The 14624-nt window shown below is 51.8% G+C and overlaps 1 protein-coding gene across 3 annotated transcripts in view; it reads left to right on the top strand.

Annotated features, from left to right (window-relative positions):
- The window catches only part of Nisch (nischarin), a 60816-nt gene extending 50875 nt beyond the window's left edge, over nt 1-9941 (top strand). For 2 of the 3 annotated variants that reach the window (XM_042679895.1, XM_042679893.1), the window contains 8 exons: nt 497-621; nt 1526-1575; nt 2924-4336; nt 6127-6574; nt 7071-7227; nt 7665-7793; nt 8253-8414; nt 8724-9941. In XM_042679895.1, the coding sequence (XP_042535829.1) occupies nt 497-621; nt 1526-1575; nt 2924-4336; nt 6127-6574; nt 7071-7227; nt 7665-7793; nt 8253-8414; nt 8724-9334 (3095 nt within the window). In that variant the 3' untranslated portion in view covers nt 9335-9941. The remainder of the gene's footprint in view (nt 1-496; nt 622-1525; nt 1576-2923; nt 4337-6126; nt 6575-7070; nt 7228-7664; nt 7794-8252; nt 8415-8723) is intronic. The other variant, XM_042679894.1, reaches the window with a different exon arrangement.
- Nucleotides 9942-14624: the final 4683 nt, after the last annotated feature.

Below are 14624 nucleotides of genomic sequence, written 5' to 3'. Positions count from 1 at the left end.
TTAGAGACAGACTGTTCTATTTCACCTTGTCCCTCTGTGCTAGAGAGGGTAAGCATCTTCATGCTATGTCTATTGACCATTCTGTAGCACATCTTATGTTCTTTGCAGTCTCTTGATGAGGTTTCCACCCTCTCTGTAATCATTAACAGCTCTTTGTAGATTAAAGATTTAAATCTTTGTTAAATACAGAAGTGCTCTTTTCTCTTTGCCTTTGATTTTGCTATGGTCTTTAAAATTCACCTACAGAAGTTCAGTGTTTATGTTTTCACATTTGGTAAGCTTCTATCTTTGCATGTGTGCTCAGAAAGCCTCTGCCTGCCTTGAGATTAGAAGAACTATCATTGGTTGAAAATTTCAACTTTGTCATTTTCTTCTGTAACCCATATAAGTTTGGGGGTCTGGCTAGCCCCAGCCATGCCAGTGTTTCAAGACCCAGTCCTCTTGTTGAATGGCTGCTCTCCCCACCTGCCCACCCGCCCTCCCCATCTTTCTGCAGGAATCATGTTTGTGCAGGAGGAGGCCTTGGCCAGCAGCCTCTCATCTACAGACAGTCTGACTCCTGAGGAACGGCCCATTGCCCAGGGCTGCTCTGACTCCTTGGAGTCCATCCCTACAGGACAGGTAACACTCTTGCCTGCTTTTGGGGTCCAGTTCCTCTGCTGCAACTCTCCTGCCTGAGCTGGTCGGTGCACAATCTGAAGTGACCTGGCTGGAGTATGGCAGGTGCTACTAGGGCCTCTTTGTGTACTACTTGCTAAGGATATAGTCTTTCTTGGACCTGTCTCTAGTTGAGCCTTCATGAACTGAGTGGCTCAGGATCTGTATTCAGCATCTTCTGGCCACCATGAGAATAGGTAGTGCTCTCATTGGGCTCTTGCAGGGGAAGAGATCCTTGGACCATATGAGCAGACTGCCCCAGGGAAGGCAGTTCAGAGGGAGAGCTGCTTCTTCCTGCCACCAGCTATCCTGGGGCTGTTCTACCCCTTCCTACATATATATCACCCTGCTAGTCTGGGGCAGTGTGACTCTGTGGCTGATGCTCAGACTTTTGGGGCCCATTCCTGTGCCCCAGGACAAGAGGAGAGGAAAGCACTAAGAGTGGTTCACTTGTGTGTGTATGGTGGCTGGGCCTCTGTAAACCTTATCCCTCTATTGCCCAGGGCCATGACCTTTGGTATAAGTCCTTCCCTGTCTCCTAGCACCCCCTGCCTCTCCAGGGTCAAATAGTAAGAGATTCCTGAGCTCTGATCTAGCCCAGTATGCAGAACATGTTGGAGACCTTGCCAGAGCTACCTGTACAGGCTCTGGCCTGGGGTTTGGGGTCAGACAGATGGTTGGGAATGCCAGCCTTGTTGTATACTGGCAGGATAAGCAGGTGGGTATGTTTCTAGACCTCAGAGTGTACCCAGGTGGAGCGTGTGGGAATTGTGAGGCACTTCCATAGGCAGCAGGCCAGGGTCCAGTACGCAGTAAGTGCCAGAGAGTAACTAGCAGGCGGGGCTGACTGCAATTTCTTCTTTCTCAGGCAGCTTCTGATGACTTAAGGGATATGCCAGGAGCTGTTGGTGGTGCAAGGTAAGGAGTTTGTGAAATATGCTCTGAACCTGCTGCCCAGTTTCCTGTACGCTGTCAGCTACAGGCTGGGGTAACCAGCAGTATTATTCTTTATATAGATTTCTATGCCAGTCCTGAAGGTTGAATTCAGGGCTTGGGTGCTCTCCCTGACTTCTTTGTCTCAAGGCTATTGCTCTACCACTTGAGCCACAGCTTCACTTCTGGCTTTTTTTGGTAGTTAATTGGATATAAGAGTCTCACAGACTTTACTTCCTGGACTAGCTTCAAACTACAGTCCTCAGATCTCAGCCTCCTGAGTAGCTAGGATAAGAGGTATGAGCCTGTAATCCTACTGCTGCCTAGCTACCAGCTGGATTTTGTTAACAATCTATCACAGATGTTCTATATAGCTTTCCTTATTTAAATAAGCACTGTTGGCTCAGGCCTATAATCCTAGCTACTTAAGAGGCTGAGATCTGAGAATCACAGTTGGAAGCCAGGCTGGGAAGAAAAGTCTGAGACTTATCTCCAGTTAACTACTCCCCAAAAAGTTGGAAGTGGAGATGTGGCTCAAGTAGTAGACTGCTAGTCTTGAACAAAAAAGCTCAGGAATAGTACCTGGGCTGAGTTCAAGCTTCAAGACTGGAATGTGCATACCTGCACACACACAAAAGCACTGATGAGATAGATTTTGATCCATTTTCCTTAAACTTTAGCTTTGCTCTGCCACAGTCTGTACCAGACTGAACCACAGCTACTTACTTTTTTCTTTTTGGTACTGGAGATTGAACCCAAGATGTACTAGGGATTGAACCCAGGATGTTGTTGCACTTGCTAGGCAAGCGCTTTGCCACTGAGCTACAAATAACCGCACAACTACTTCCTTAAATCACTAAACAAGGGACGCAAAGGGGCAGCCACAAATCATGAAGTATTAGCTTCCTGACCCTGTTCCCACAATGTTATGCTTATGAGGGCTGGAGAAGCCAGGAGGAGGTGGAATTTAGACGTGAAGGTCTAGGGCCTGCCCCAGTCTTCTGTCCATGGAGACTCCTGGGTGCCCCTGAAGGTGGTCCTTAGGAACATCCTGGAACACACTTTGCTCTCAGGGTGCATGGCAATATCTGAGTGTCTGAGTGGTCTGGCCATTTTGTTGTAGAACCAGTGTGGTCTAGACAGGGCTATGTTGGACAGCTGTGCTGTGAGCCCACAGAAGCCTGGACTCACTTAGCTTCCCATGCTCTTAAAAGAGGTTCAGCTGTGTTGGAGTCGCAGGAGACCCATGAGTTGGTTCCTTAGGAACAAGGTGCAGCTCAGAATTCAGGTGGGTGCCCCTCTCATGTCCCTGACCCAGCCTGTCCCTGCACAGCCCAGAGCATGTGGAGCCGGAAGTACAGGTGGTGCCTGGGTCTGGCCAGATCATCTTCCTGCCCTTCACCTGCATTGGCTACACAGCTACCAACCAGGACTTCATCCAGCGCCTGAGCACACTGATCCGCCAGGCCATTGAGCGGCAACTGCCTGCCTGGATTGAGGCTGCCAACCAGCGGGAAGAGGGCCAGGGGGAGGAGGAGGAAGAGGAGGAGGATGAGGAGGAGGATGAAGATGTTGCTGAGAACCGCTACTTTGAGATGGGACCCCCAGACACAGAGGAAGAGGAGGGTGGTATCCAGGGGGAGGAAGAGGAAGAGGAGGAGGAAGAGGAGGATGAGGAGGCTGAGGAGGAGCGCCTGGCACTGGAGTGGGCTCTGGGCGCAGATGAGGATTTCCTGCTGGAGCATATCCGCATCCTCAAGGTGCTGTGGTGCTTCCTGATCCACGTGCAGGGCAGCATCCGCCAGTTCGCTGCCTGCCTTGTGCTTACAGACTTTGGCATCGCTGTCTTTGAGATTCCTCACCAGGAGTCAAGAGGCAGCAGCCAGCACATCCTGTCCTCCCTGCGTTTCGTCTTCTGCTTCCCACATGGCGACCTCACGGAATTTGGCTTCCTCATGCCGGAACTGTGTCTGGTGCTCAAGGTGCGGCACAGTGAGAACACACTCTTCATCATCTCTGATGCTGCCAACCTGCACGAGTTCCACGCCGATCTGCGCTCCTGCTTCGCCCCGCAGCACATGGCCATGCTGTGCAGCCCTATCCTCTATGGCAGCCACACAAGTCTGCAGGAGTTCCTGCGCCAGCTGCTTACCTTCTACAAGGTGGCCGGTGGCTGCCAAGAGCGCAGCCAAGGCTGCTTTCCCGTCTACCTGGTCTACAGTGACAAGCGCATGGTCCAGACAGCTGCGGGGGACTACTCGGGCAACATTGAGTGGGCCAGCTGCACACTCTGCTCCGCAGTGCGGCGCTCGTGCTGCGCACCCTCTGAGGCCGTCAAGTCTGCCGCCATTCCCTACTGGCTGCTCCTCACACCCCAGCACCTCAACGTCATCAAGGCCGACTTCAATCCCATGCCCAACCGTGGCACCCACAACTGCCGCAACCGCAATAGCTTTAAGCTTAGCCGTGTGCCCCTCTCTACCGTGCTGCTGGACCCCACACGCAGCTGCACCCAGCCTCGAGGTGCCTTCGCTGACGGCCATGTGCTCGAGCTGCTTGTCGGCTACCGCTTTGTCACTGCCATCTTCGTGCTGCCCCATGAGAAGTTCCACTTCCTGCGCATCTACAACCAGCTGCGGGCCTCACTGCAGGACCTGAAGACTGTGGTCATTGCCAAGACCCCTGCAGCTGGAGCCAGGCCCCAGAACCCCCTCGTGGATGGCCAGCCAGCTGAGGGCAGGGCCAGGTGAGACTGGAGAGCATGGGGCTGGCACGGGTGTGATCTGTGCACATCAGCCCTCCACTTTTCCCTAAACCCTGACCACCCTCAGGTCTGCCATTGGCTCCTCTGAGCCTGGTGCCTGGCCTCTATCAACAGAACTTTAGAATAAGCTCAGGAAAGCTCTCACAAGTATGGGTTAGCCCACAGACTCCTGCCAGCCATGCTGGACAGGTCAAGGGAGCTTCCTCACACCGTGCCTGCCCTGTCAAGGGTCGTCATTCTAACCCTGGTCCTGTCATCTGTTCCCCTAACCCCAAGTATGTCCTGTAGGCATCACCCCCTCCCCATCCCCAGCAGTCTTGTGCCTTGACTGACGGTCAGCCAGCCTGTCAGACTCCTTCCGTCTCTGAGAGGAGCTCCCAAACATGCTCTGTTAGCCCTTCACAAAAGGACCGAGCTCCCCCGTAGCTTTGGGACTATTTCCCAAAGACCCTGTGTGGTAAGAGTGGCAAGGTTGGGATGTCTGGGCTGGGGGAGGGGGTTATTGCTTTCAGGACTCCTGTCATGTGGGAACACTGAGGTATTGAAGGGGACAGAATTGTCAGCCCTGTCTTCCTATTCTTCACACTCTCCTCTTCCCCTGCTGTCTCTTGGAGTCTGACTTCCCCTAGACTCCCTCCTAAGAGTCCCTGCTGGTGACCAGTGCCCACCCCCCCCTCCACAGCTCACCCCCATCTGAGGCTTAAGAGGAACTGTGGGCCCTTGGAAGGAGCCTTTGCCTCCTGTTGGTGGCTTTCTGACTTCCCCTACTGGGAAGGAAAGCTCTTCATCTGTACTCATTTCCTAATACACATTCTAGGTAATTTTTTCCCCTTACTAATAGACAGTAGACACCCTGTTCTCACCCTGGCTTTTCTCAGCATCTCAGGGTCTAGCTGTCTGTACCCCAGCTAATAATTTTGCATGGTTCCCCATTACCTCTGTCCTCTTATGCCCAGCTTGAGACAGGAGCTTAAGTGGGAGGTGGCCCTGTGTGAGGCTTGTCTTCACTTCCCTGCCATCTCTAAGCCTGGCTTGTACTTGGGAGTGGGTATAGAAATGGCCTCCTAGCAGCTGCATTCCCATCCCAGGAGAGCAGAAGGGCAGCCCAGGAGCCTGATATTTGACTGAATACACGATCGCAGCTACAGACAACTCAGTAGCTAGAGTGGGTCAGGTTGAGAGGGCGATTCCACGGCACTCCCCTTCAGAGGGGGTATGGCTGCATAGACCAGTTGCAGCCCCTCTTTCCAACTGCCGTGAGCTTTGAACTTCTGAGCATCACTTGGTTTCAAGTCAGGAATAGACCAGTGACAGTTCAGCATGCACATGTGCAGTGGTGGCTGGGTAGGCTAAAAGCCTGTGCCACCTAAGGACATCTATAGGCAAAAAGACAATTTGAGTTTTTGATTCTCACCTCTGTGTGTACCGTGGCACCTAGATTAGCACTCTGGACACTGAGGTGGCATTACACTTTGCCACCTTTTCAAAACTTCCAATCCATAGGCCAAATCCTAGGCTACATCTGTCTAGCTGGCTCAGCCCTGTGGTAGCCTACTGCCCCTATCTGCCCATCACCTACCTCCCCAAGAGCCCTGGGTACTTCCCTTCCACTGTCCTGTCCTTCCATAAATAAGCTGGTGATGAAGTGTCAGATGACCCTGGGGTGGCATGTAGTATATAAGCAGCAGCTTCTTTACACAGGGAGGTTGTGTGATGAAGCCAATTTCTGTGGGGTCCATGTATTAATGTGGTATTTCTTGGGACATTGGGAGATACAGCAATGACCAGGGTCCCCCGGAGGTTGCAGCCGAGGCTCTGGCTCCAGCTCCAGCTCCCGCTCCTGCTCCAGTGGCAGTCCAGATACCCAGCTCAGCTGCCACAGCTCCAAGCCCATCAAAGACATCAGCTGTAGCAGAGACCCTGGCTCCAGCTCCAGCCCCAGCTCCACCTACAGTGGAAGCCCCAGCTCCAGCCTCAGCAGAGGCCCCAGCTCCAGCTTTGGTCACAGAAGAGGCCTCAGTAGAGACCCCCATGGAGTCCCCAGCAGAGGCCCCAGTGCAAGCTGAGGCCCCTGCCCAATACCCAAGTGAGCACCTGATCCAGTCCACCTCAGAGGAGAATCAGATCCCCTCACACTTGCCAGTCTGCCCGTCACTGCAGCATATCGCCGGCCTACAGGGAAGCGCTGTCATCGAGCTCTTCCACAGCAGCATTGCCGAGGTATGGGCCAAGTGCTGGTCTTGCTGGGTGGCAGTTGTGGTAAGGATGCACGGATACTGCTGAGACACAGCCAGTCCTGAGAATGAGGTAGAGCTTGTGTGGGGTCAGTGCAAGTCCTGACATCACATGGTCTTTCACTTCAGCTGCGCACACATTTGAGGGCTTGAGGTACCCCAAGCCAGTAGTTTTCTCTGCCTCTCGCCACTTGACCTTGGTCAGCCTCTAGCCCTGGGACCCCTCCCCCATACCCATCTCCCACTTCTCGGGTCCTCTCTACCATTGAGTTTATAGACATATCCATGAAATAAGGTGCACTGCTCAGATCTCCCATCCAAGGCCACAGGCGTTTCCCTGGGTTGTGCAGGCCCCCATATTAGTTGAACAGACAGAGATGAAGTATTGGTTAGGGGAGGTTCTTCATCAGGAGTCTGTTATCAGGTGTTGTCTAGGAGGAAGAAAGGTATACCCCTGCCATACCCAGCCTCTCTGTGTCTAGGTTGAAAATGAGGAACTGAGGCACCTCCTGTGGTCATCAGTGGTGTTCTATCAGACCCCGGGACTGGAGGTGACTGCCTGCGTGCTGCTCTCCACCAAGGCCGTGTACTTTGTGCTGCATGACGGCCTCCGCCGCTACTTCTCTGAGCCACTTCAGGGTAGGCACCTAACCTGGAGAGCTGGAACACGTGCTGGAGGCAGGCTGAGGGCCAGCTGTGTGCCTCTAGCTGCAGGACTTTGGCTCCTCTGGGCTGAAGAACCCCTCATCTGAGGAAGAGGGGGGATGACAACAGCACTTCCCTCCTAAAGCCCTAAGGCCAGGTGTAAATGCACCATTCCAGGGCCCAGCAAATGCTTGGGAACTAGCTGTCACGAGCAAGGACTTAACAGCCTCTGCTCTCTGGGGTCTCTGTGGGAGTCTTAGCCCAGGGACTAGTGATGCTGCTGAACTGTTTAGACCCCTGACTAAGTTGCATATGTGGCCTTGCATACATGGAGAAGGTGTCAGTTCCCTCCCAGGTGACCTATTCCTGCTAGACAGGCTGACCTTTGTGCTCAACTCCCCACAGCCACTCTCAGTCCCTTTTTTCCACAGATTTCTGGCATCAGAAAAATACTGACTACAACAACAGCCCTTTCCACATCTCCCAGTGCTTTGTACTCAAACTCAGTGACCTGCAGTCAGTCAACGTTGGCCTTTTTGACCAGCACTTCCGACTTACAGGTAAGTGACCCACTGCGCTGTGTCCCAGTCTAGTGAAAGCCAGTGTTAACTAGTGGGCTTCCACTTTCCAGATGTGGGTGCATTGCCATAGGCACATTATCTCTGCTTACAAGCTTGCTAACTAGGCAGGCGGAAGCAGCTTCAGGAACTGCTGAGATTGCAGGACTCAGCAGAGGCTCAGAGCAGGAGGTAGTGTGTGCAGGGAACTCCAACCCAGACGGCAAAGTGGGCCCTGAGCTCAGAGGCAGGATGTTTCTGACTCATACTTCCTGAAGAGAGAAAACTAAGCTTTTTCTCTAATGCCTCTGTATCCCTGTCCAGAAAAATGTCTCAGCCCTTCCTGCTTGAGATATGGCTGCTCTCCCACATGGGTCCTCCTAGCCCTGGCTCTCTGGGCCAGAGACCTGGCAGGGGGGATTGGTAATAACCAGTGGCTGTGTCCCAACCCTTCCTTCACAGGCCCCTCCCCGACGCAGGTGGTCACATGCTTGACACGGGACAGCTACCTGACACACTGCTTCCTCCAGCACCTCATGCTTGTGCTCTCCTCTCTGGAGCGCACACCCTCACCTGAGCCTGTTGACAAAGACTTCTACTCAGAGTTTGGGAACAAGAGCACAGGTACACTGTTCAGCTTGGGCTGCACGCCAGCACCCAGGTGGACATCAAAGGCCCCTGAATTCCTCTCTGCTTAAGAGTCCCCTCTCTCTGCCTGTCCCTTTCACTTGGTCTCTTGTCCTGCTTAGCTGGTAAGGATTTTCTATAGATCTTTTCCTTAGCAGGGTCTCCATCCCAGCAATCCCTCTCCCATCCAGCATACACATCTCTAGAGTCAGTCCTTAGCCTGCCTCTCTCATGTGGGGGTCTCTAGACTGCTGGTCCTTCCAGTCCCACCATAGGCCACAGTCCTGGTGGCATCTCTCTCTGCAGGGAAGATGGAGAACTATGAGCTGATCCATTCAAGCCGTGTCAAGTTCACCTACCCCAGTGAGGAGGAGGTTGGGGACCTGACATACATTGTGGCACAGAAGATGGCTGACCCAGAAAATGCCCCAACCCTCAGCATCCTCTTGTATGTGCAGGCCTTCCAGGTAGGCCCACCACCACCTGGGCGCTGCAGGAGCCCGCTGCGCCCCAAGACACTCCTGCTCACCAGTGCCGAGATTTTTCTTTTAGATGAGGACTATGTCCATTACCCACTGCCTGAGTTTGCCAAAGAGCCACCGCAGAGAGACAGGTACCGGCTGGATGATGGCCGCCGTGTCCGGGACCTGGACCGTGTGCTCATGGGCTATCAGCCCTACCCACAGGCCCTCACGCTTGTCTTTGATGATGTGCAGGGCCATGATCTCATGGGCAATGTCACCCTGGACCACTTTGGGGAGGTGGCAGGTGGCCTTGCGAGGGGCAGCCAGGGCCGTGAGGTCCAGTGGCAGGTGTTTGTCCCTAGTGCTGAGAGCCGAGAAAAGCTCATCTCACTCTTGGCTCGCCAGTGGGAGACCCTGTGTGGCCGAGAGCTGCCTGTTGAGCTTACTGGCTAGTTCAAGCCGCCTGCCTGCTGCCTGCCTTGTCTGGCCTGGTGCCTGTTTAGAACCAGGAAGCAGGCTTTCTTTGTTCTCTTGAAAATGTTTTCTTCCCTGCCCTTGGTACCTTAATTTGATTGTCCCTGCAGAGAATGTGAACATGTGTATTCAGTTAACTCTTTCTATTGCTGGATGGTGAGAACACGATCCCCCTTCGGGGCATCCATGTCAGCCTCACGGGGTGTGTTGCCGGCCCCTGGAGTGGCAAGGCCAGGCACACCGGCATCCTGTATGTTGTGGTGCTGTTAACATGGACACAGTGGACCTGACCATCTCTACACTACACGTCCTTCTTGAAGTGTCAAGTCCTGTCCTGTGTTGCTGTTGCTGTCATTGTGGGCATTTTGCTAATTATGAAGCTCCTGCCCCTTGCGTCTTTCCAAAGTGGAGGTCTTTCATGGTCCAGAAAAATGGGGAACTCCCTGTAGGGAGTCTACCCAAGCCTTGGAGCTACAAGGGGTGGGGGCAAGGGACCTAGAGCTGTCAGCACCTAGATCTGTCAACACCAAGTCTGTTTCCTGTTGCATATTTTCTCTATTCCAATAAAGCAGTTTGACACAGTCTGGGTCTTCTGGATCAAGGGTCACTGGGGTCTCCACAGAGCTTCACCTCAGAGAATAAGCACAGAGAAGAGAGGCTTCCTGGAAACAGGACAAGGTGTGGGAGTGGGGGTCAGATGATTGTTGAGACAGAAGGGTAAAGGTGAAACCAGGATTTTAGACCCAGGCCCAAAGTCCAGGAGTCCTAAGTTCAGTTCAGCCTCTTTCCCATATGCCAAATAAAAAGACATGGTAGCTGGGCACCAATGGCTCATACCTGTTATCATATCATATCATACCTGTTATACCTACTCAACAGTCTGAGATCTGAAGATTGCAAGTTCTTTTTTTTTTTTTTGGTCTGGTCGTGGGGCCTGAACTCTGGGCCTGGGCGCTGTCCCTCAGCTCTTCAGCTCAAGGCCAGCGTTCTACCACTTGAGCCACACTTCCAGCTTTTTTCTTTTTGCTTATGTGGTACTGAAGAATCGAACCCAGGGCCTCAGGCATGCAAGGCAAGCGCTCTACCGCTGAACCACCTTCCCAGCCCCTGAAAATAGCAAGTTCTAAGCCAGCCCAGACAGGAAGTCCATGAGACTTACCTCAAATTTATCACTAGAAAACCGGAAGTGGATCTGTGGCTCAAAGTGGTAAGAGTGCTACCTTTGAGCAGAAGAGCCCAGAGATAGCGCGCAGGCCTTGAGTTCAAGCTCTACAACAGACGAGGAAAAAAAAAAAAAAAAGACGGTGAAGGGCAGAGAAAGGTGGTTTATTACATGGCAGCCATAGGAGACAGCACTTTAGTACATCTTTGGCCATCTTCAGAGATACTGACATTGACTTCAAGGGGAGAATTGGGGCAGAGAATTAGAAGGGTATGAATAGTTAAAACAATCCCAGGTCATTGGTGTGCCTGGTTGACCATTCATTAGCTTCGTCTTTGTCTCTGGGGATTTCTGGATTACTGTTGGGAAAAGTTGCCTGGCGGGTGGCCTCCTGAGTTTCTAGGCCATTTCTGGTAAGAAGATAAGACATTATCAGGGAATCTTTCTTGGAGCCCCAGGTGATTGATTGCAAACAGACTACAGCAGAAAATAATTCAGATCAAAGGGCGCAGATACAAAGTTGAGGGCCTAGCATAAGCATCTTTTAGGTTACATCTTACAAGAGGACCTCTCTGGATGGGCCATTCTGAGCTGTGGCCAAATCAGGAACCTGATGATGAGAAGATGTTCATAAAACTGCTCAGAGCAGTTGAGAGCAGCCCAGAGCTGGCCTGGGGAAGAAGATGTTGGGGGAAAGGATGTGATGCCATTCTGCATCCAGCCTGCCCTGTGGTGCAGTGCTGGAATCCAGGGCAATGGAGCCTGCCTCTACTTACCAGACTACAAGGTATCTCCTGCCATATCCACTCCAACCCAAACAGTCAAGGAGGCCAGTGTTCCTGGCCCAGGCCACCTCCCAGGGAGAATGGTATGCTGAGAAAGGAAGCTCCAAAAAGTGACACCCCCTCACCCACCAGACAGTTTCCCCTTTACCACTCATCAGGTTGTCTTGCATCTGGGCCTAACCCCACCTGAAATTCACCTAGCTGTCGGGGTAACCCCTAGAGTCAGCATGTCTGCCAGCATGTCTGCATTTGGGGTCTTCGCAGGATGGATCTTAAATGGCAGCAGGGGGCAATGGACCCAGGTGGTAGAGAGTGGAGAAAAGGGCCCCTGCTTGCCCCAGTCCCAATGAGAGAGGCAGGTTGTCTCGGGAAGCCCTGAAGTGTCGGTGAGGGCCGATTCCTGTGCCCCACTCTTCATCCTTTCCTACTCCAAAGCTCTCCCACTCTTCTCTCTGGCTTTCTTATGAGCTCAGCTCCTAGGGCTGCTGAGCCAGCAGAATTTTGGAGAGTAGAGGTAAGGACCTGCTCTGCTTCCCAGTTTTCACTTGGTGACAATGGAATTGGAAATCTTGGCCTGGAGGACCTGCTGCCCTGAAGAACATTATGAGGTTTCGTGGGAGGAACAAGGGGCAGAGGTGTTGCCCAGGGAAGAGCCTCCCACCTACAATGGCCCTCAGTCAAACCTCAAAGTCCAGCCCAGTGGCCCTACAAACTGCCTGGGTGGACCATGCTAAGGAGAGCCAGGTGAGCAGTTCCTCAGCCAGGCCTTTATCACAGGTGTTTGCAGTGTGGCTTTGCCTCTTTCCATCTCTGTTGATTCCCACTGAAGTCAGGGGGTATTAGGGCTGAAAAGCTCAGTAGAGGAACACTTAACATCTATAATTCTGGCACTCACGAGGCAGAACTATATGTTGTGAGCACAGTCTGGGCTACATAGAGAGGGGAGGGGGCAGGAAAAAAAGGGTTCCAGTGGTTCATGCCTATAATTCTACCTAGTCAGAAAGCTAAGATCTGAGGATCATAGTTTGAAGCCAGCCAAGGCAGGAAAGTCCGTGAGACTCATCACCAATTAACCACAAAAAGCTGGATGTGGAGCTGTGGCTCAAGTCTTGAGCAAAAAAAAGCTCAGGAACAACCTCTAGGCTCTGAGTTCAAGCCCCAGGATGAGCACTGTGAGAGTCGGGGGCAGGGGAAGAGGAAAGGGGGGGTACCAAGGTACTGCCAACTAAAGGCAGGGCTCACCATGTCCAAGCCTGAACTTCGTCCTCAGGTGGGTCCTCCCACTCGGGGAGTCTGGAGCTGAAACAGGTCCTGTGAGCCTTAGTTTCCTTACCAGTAACAAAGATGATAAAAGTAACCACCTTCAAAATATCTTTGCACAGTCCATGAATAAGAAAATTAATGACAGGAATGTGTAAGAGCTATTGTGGAAGGCAAGTACTTGTATGAAAACAGAACAATGAGGGGCTGGGAAGGTGGCTCAGTGGTAGAGCGCTTGCCTTGCATGCCTGAGGCCCTGGGTTCGATTCCTCAGCACCACATAAGCAAAAAGAAAAAAGCCGGAAGTGGCACTGTGGTCCAAGTGGTAGAGCGCTAGCCTTGAGCTGAAGAGCTGAGGGACAGCGCCCAGGCCCAGAGTTCAGGCCCCACGACCGGACCCACCCCAAAAAAAGAAAAAGAAAACAGAACAATGTTCTTTCCACACCTCAATACTGAGTACCCTGTCTTAGATCCTGTCTCTCATCTCCCACAGATAGAAAATAAACTAAGGCAGTGCCAACTGGTGGCCAGTGGTAAAGGAGATCAATCAGAACCTGGATCCAGGGGGCTCTCTGAGCTGGTGGCACTTGTGAAAAAAGGAAAATCTTGGACTAGGGTATTAAAACACCTGCAGCATGCATGAGGTCCTAAGTTCCCTTCCCAGTACCACAAACAAACAAACAAACAAAAAGTGGGGAGTAAATTCCTCTGTTTATAGCTTCATTAGCTAGTGGATTCCAATTGACACTGAAGCACAGTGCTGTGATTGGGAGTCAGGAGAGATAGGAGACAGGAAAATTATATATACAAAAAGGGGGCTGGGGGCTGGGAAGGTGGCTCAGTGGCAGAGCACTTGCCTTGCATGCCTGAGGCCCTGGGTTCGATTCCTCAGCACCACATAAGCAAAAAGAAGCCAGAAGTGGCATTGTGGCTCAAGTGGTAGAGTGCTAGCCTTGAGCTGAAGAGCTGAGGGACAGCGCCCAGGCCCAGAGTTCAGGCCCCATGACCAGACCCAAAAAATAAATAAATAAATAAAAATAAAATAAAGCTTTAAAAAAAAGGGGGCTGGGAAGGTGGCTCAGTGGTAGAGTGCTTGCCTTGCATGCATGAGGCCCTGGGTTGGATTCCTCAGCACCACATAAGCAAAAAAGAAAAAAGCCAGAAGTGACGCTGTGGCTCAAGTGGTAGAGCACTAGCCTTGAGCTGAAGAGCTGAGGGACAGCACCCAGACCCAGAGTTCAGGCCCCACAACCGGACCCCCCCCAAAAAAATAACTATATATATATATATATATATATGCCAGGAAGCAACTGACAAGGCATTTAAGCTTCCCTCCATTTAAATGCTGTTACTAGTCCTAGGAGACCCAAAAGGGGCTATTTAAATCCCCTGACAAAATCCTGGCAACTCTGGAACTACAGACAGCAAGATGAGAAGTTTATCTGGAAAAGGAAGTCCTAAACCACTTGTTGTCCCTATGTTTTAACTAGGTCTGGAGACATCACCATAGGGTAGAATAATCCCATACCAGGCACCCAAAATCACTGCTGAAGCATTAGAGGGTTGCTCAGCAACATGACCATGTGTTTTCCACCAGCGCAGAAGGAATAAAAGCAGCAGGTAATAGCTGCCATTTTGAGTCTTTAACTCCCATTTCCTGCATAGGAAACAGGAAATTCTCTCTCCCTCCCTCCCTCCCTTCCTCCCTCTCTCCCTCTCTTTCCCTCTCTCTCTCTCTCTCTCTCTGTGTCTGTCTCTGTCTCTGTCTCTCTGTGTCTCTGTCTCTTTTCTGTCTCTGTCTCTGTCTCTTTCTCCCTCCCTCCCTACTTTAACCCCATTTTACCAAAACAAATCCTGGCTAAAATTTCCTAGAGACTTTCCTTTTTGTGAGATACTCTGAAATGGTTTTCCACATATGGTTCTCAAGGACTGGTGATTTTGTGTGGGAACTAGGAAATGAGTGACAATTGAATCCACTCCAGTCTAGTCTATTCGTCTATTAGGTGTGGGAGCTCAGTCCACACCAGTAGCTTTAACCCTTCTTACCTAAGACTGTCTGAGA

This window comes from Dipodomys spectabilis, unplaced genomic scaffold (assembly GCF_019054845.1).
Source record: "Dipodomys spectabilis isolate Male_0828 unplaced genomic scaffold, ASM1905484v1 ptg000054l, whole genome shotgun sequence".
NCBI classification, from domain to species: domain Eukaryota; kingdom Metazoa; phylum Chordata; class Mammalia; order Rodentia; family Heteromyidae; genus Dipodomys; species Dipodomys spectabilis.
The sequence above is the reverse complement of the archived record's forward strand: the minus strand, read 5'-3'. Positions and strand labels throughout refer to the sequence as shown.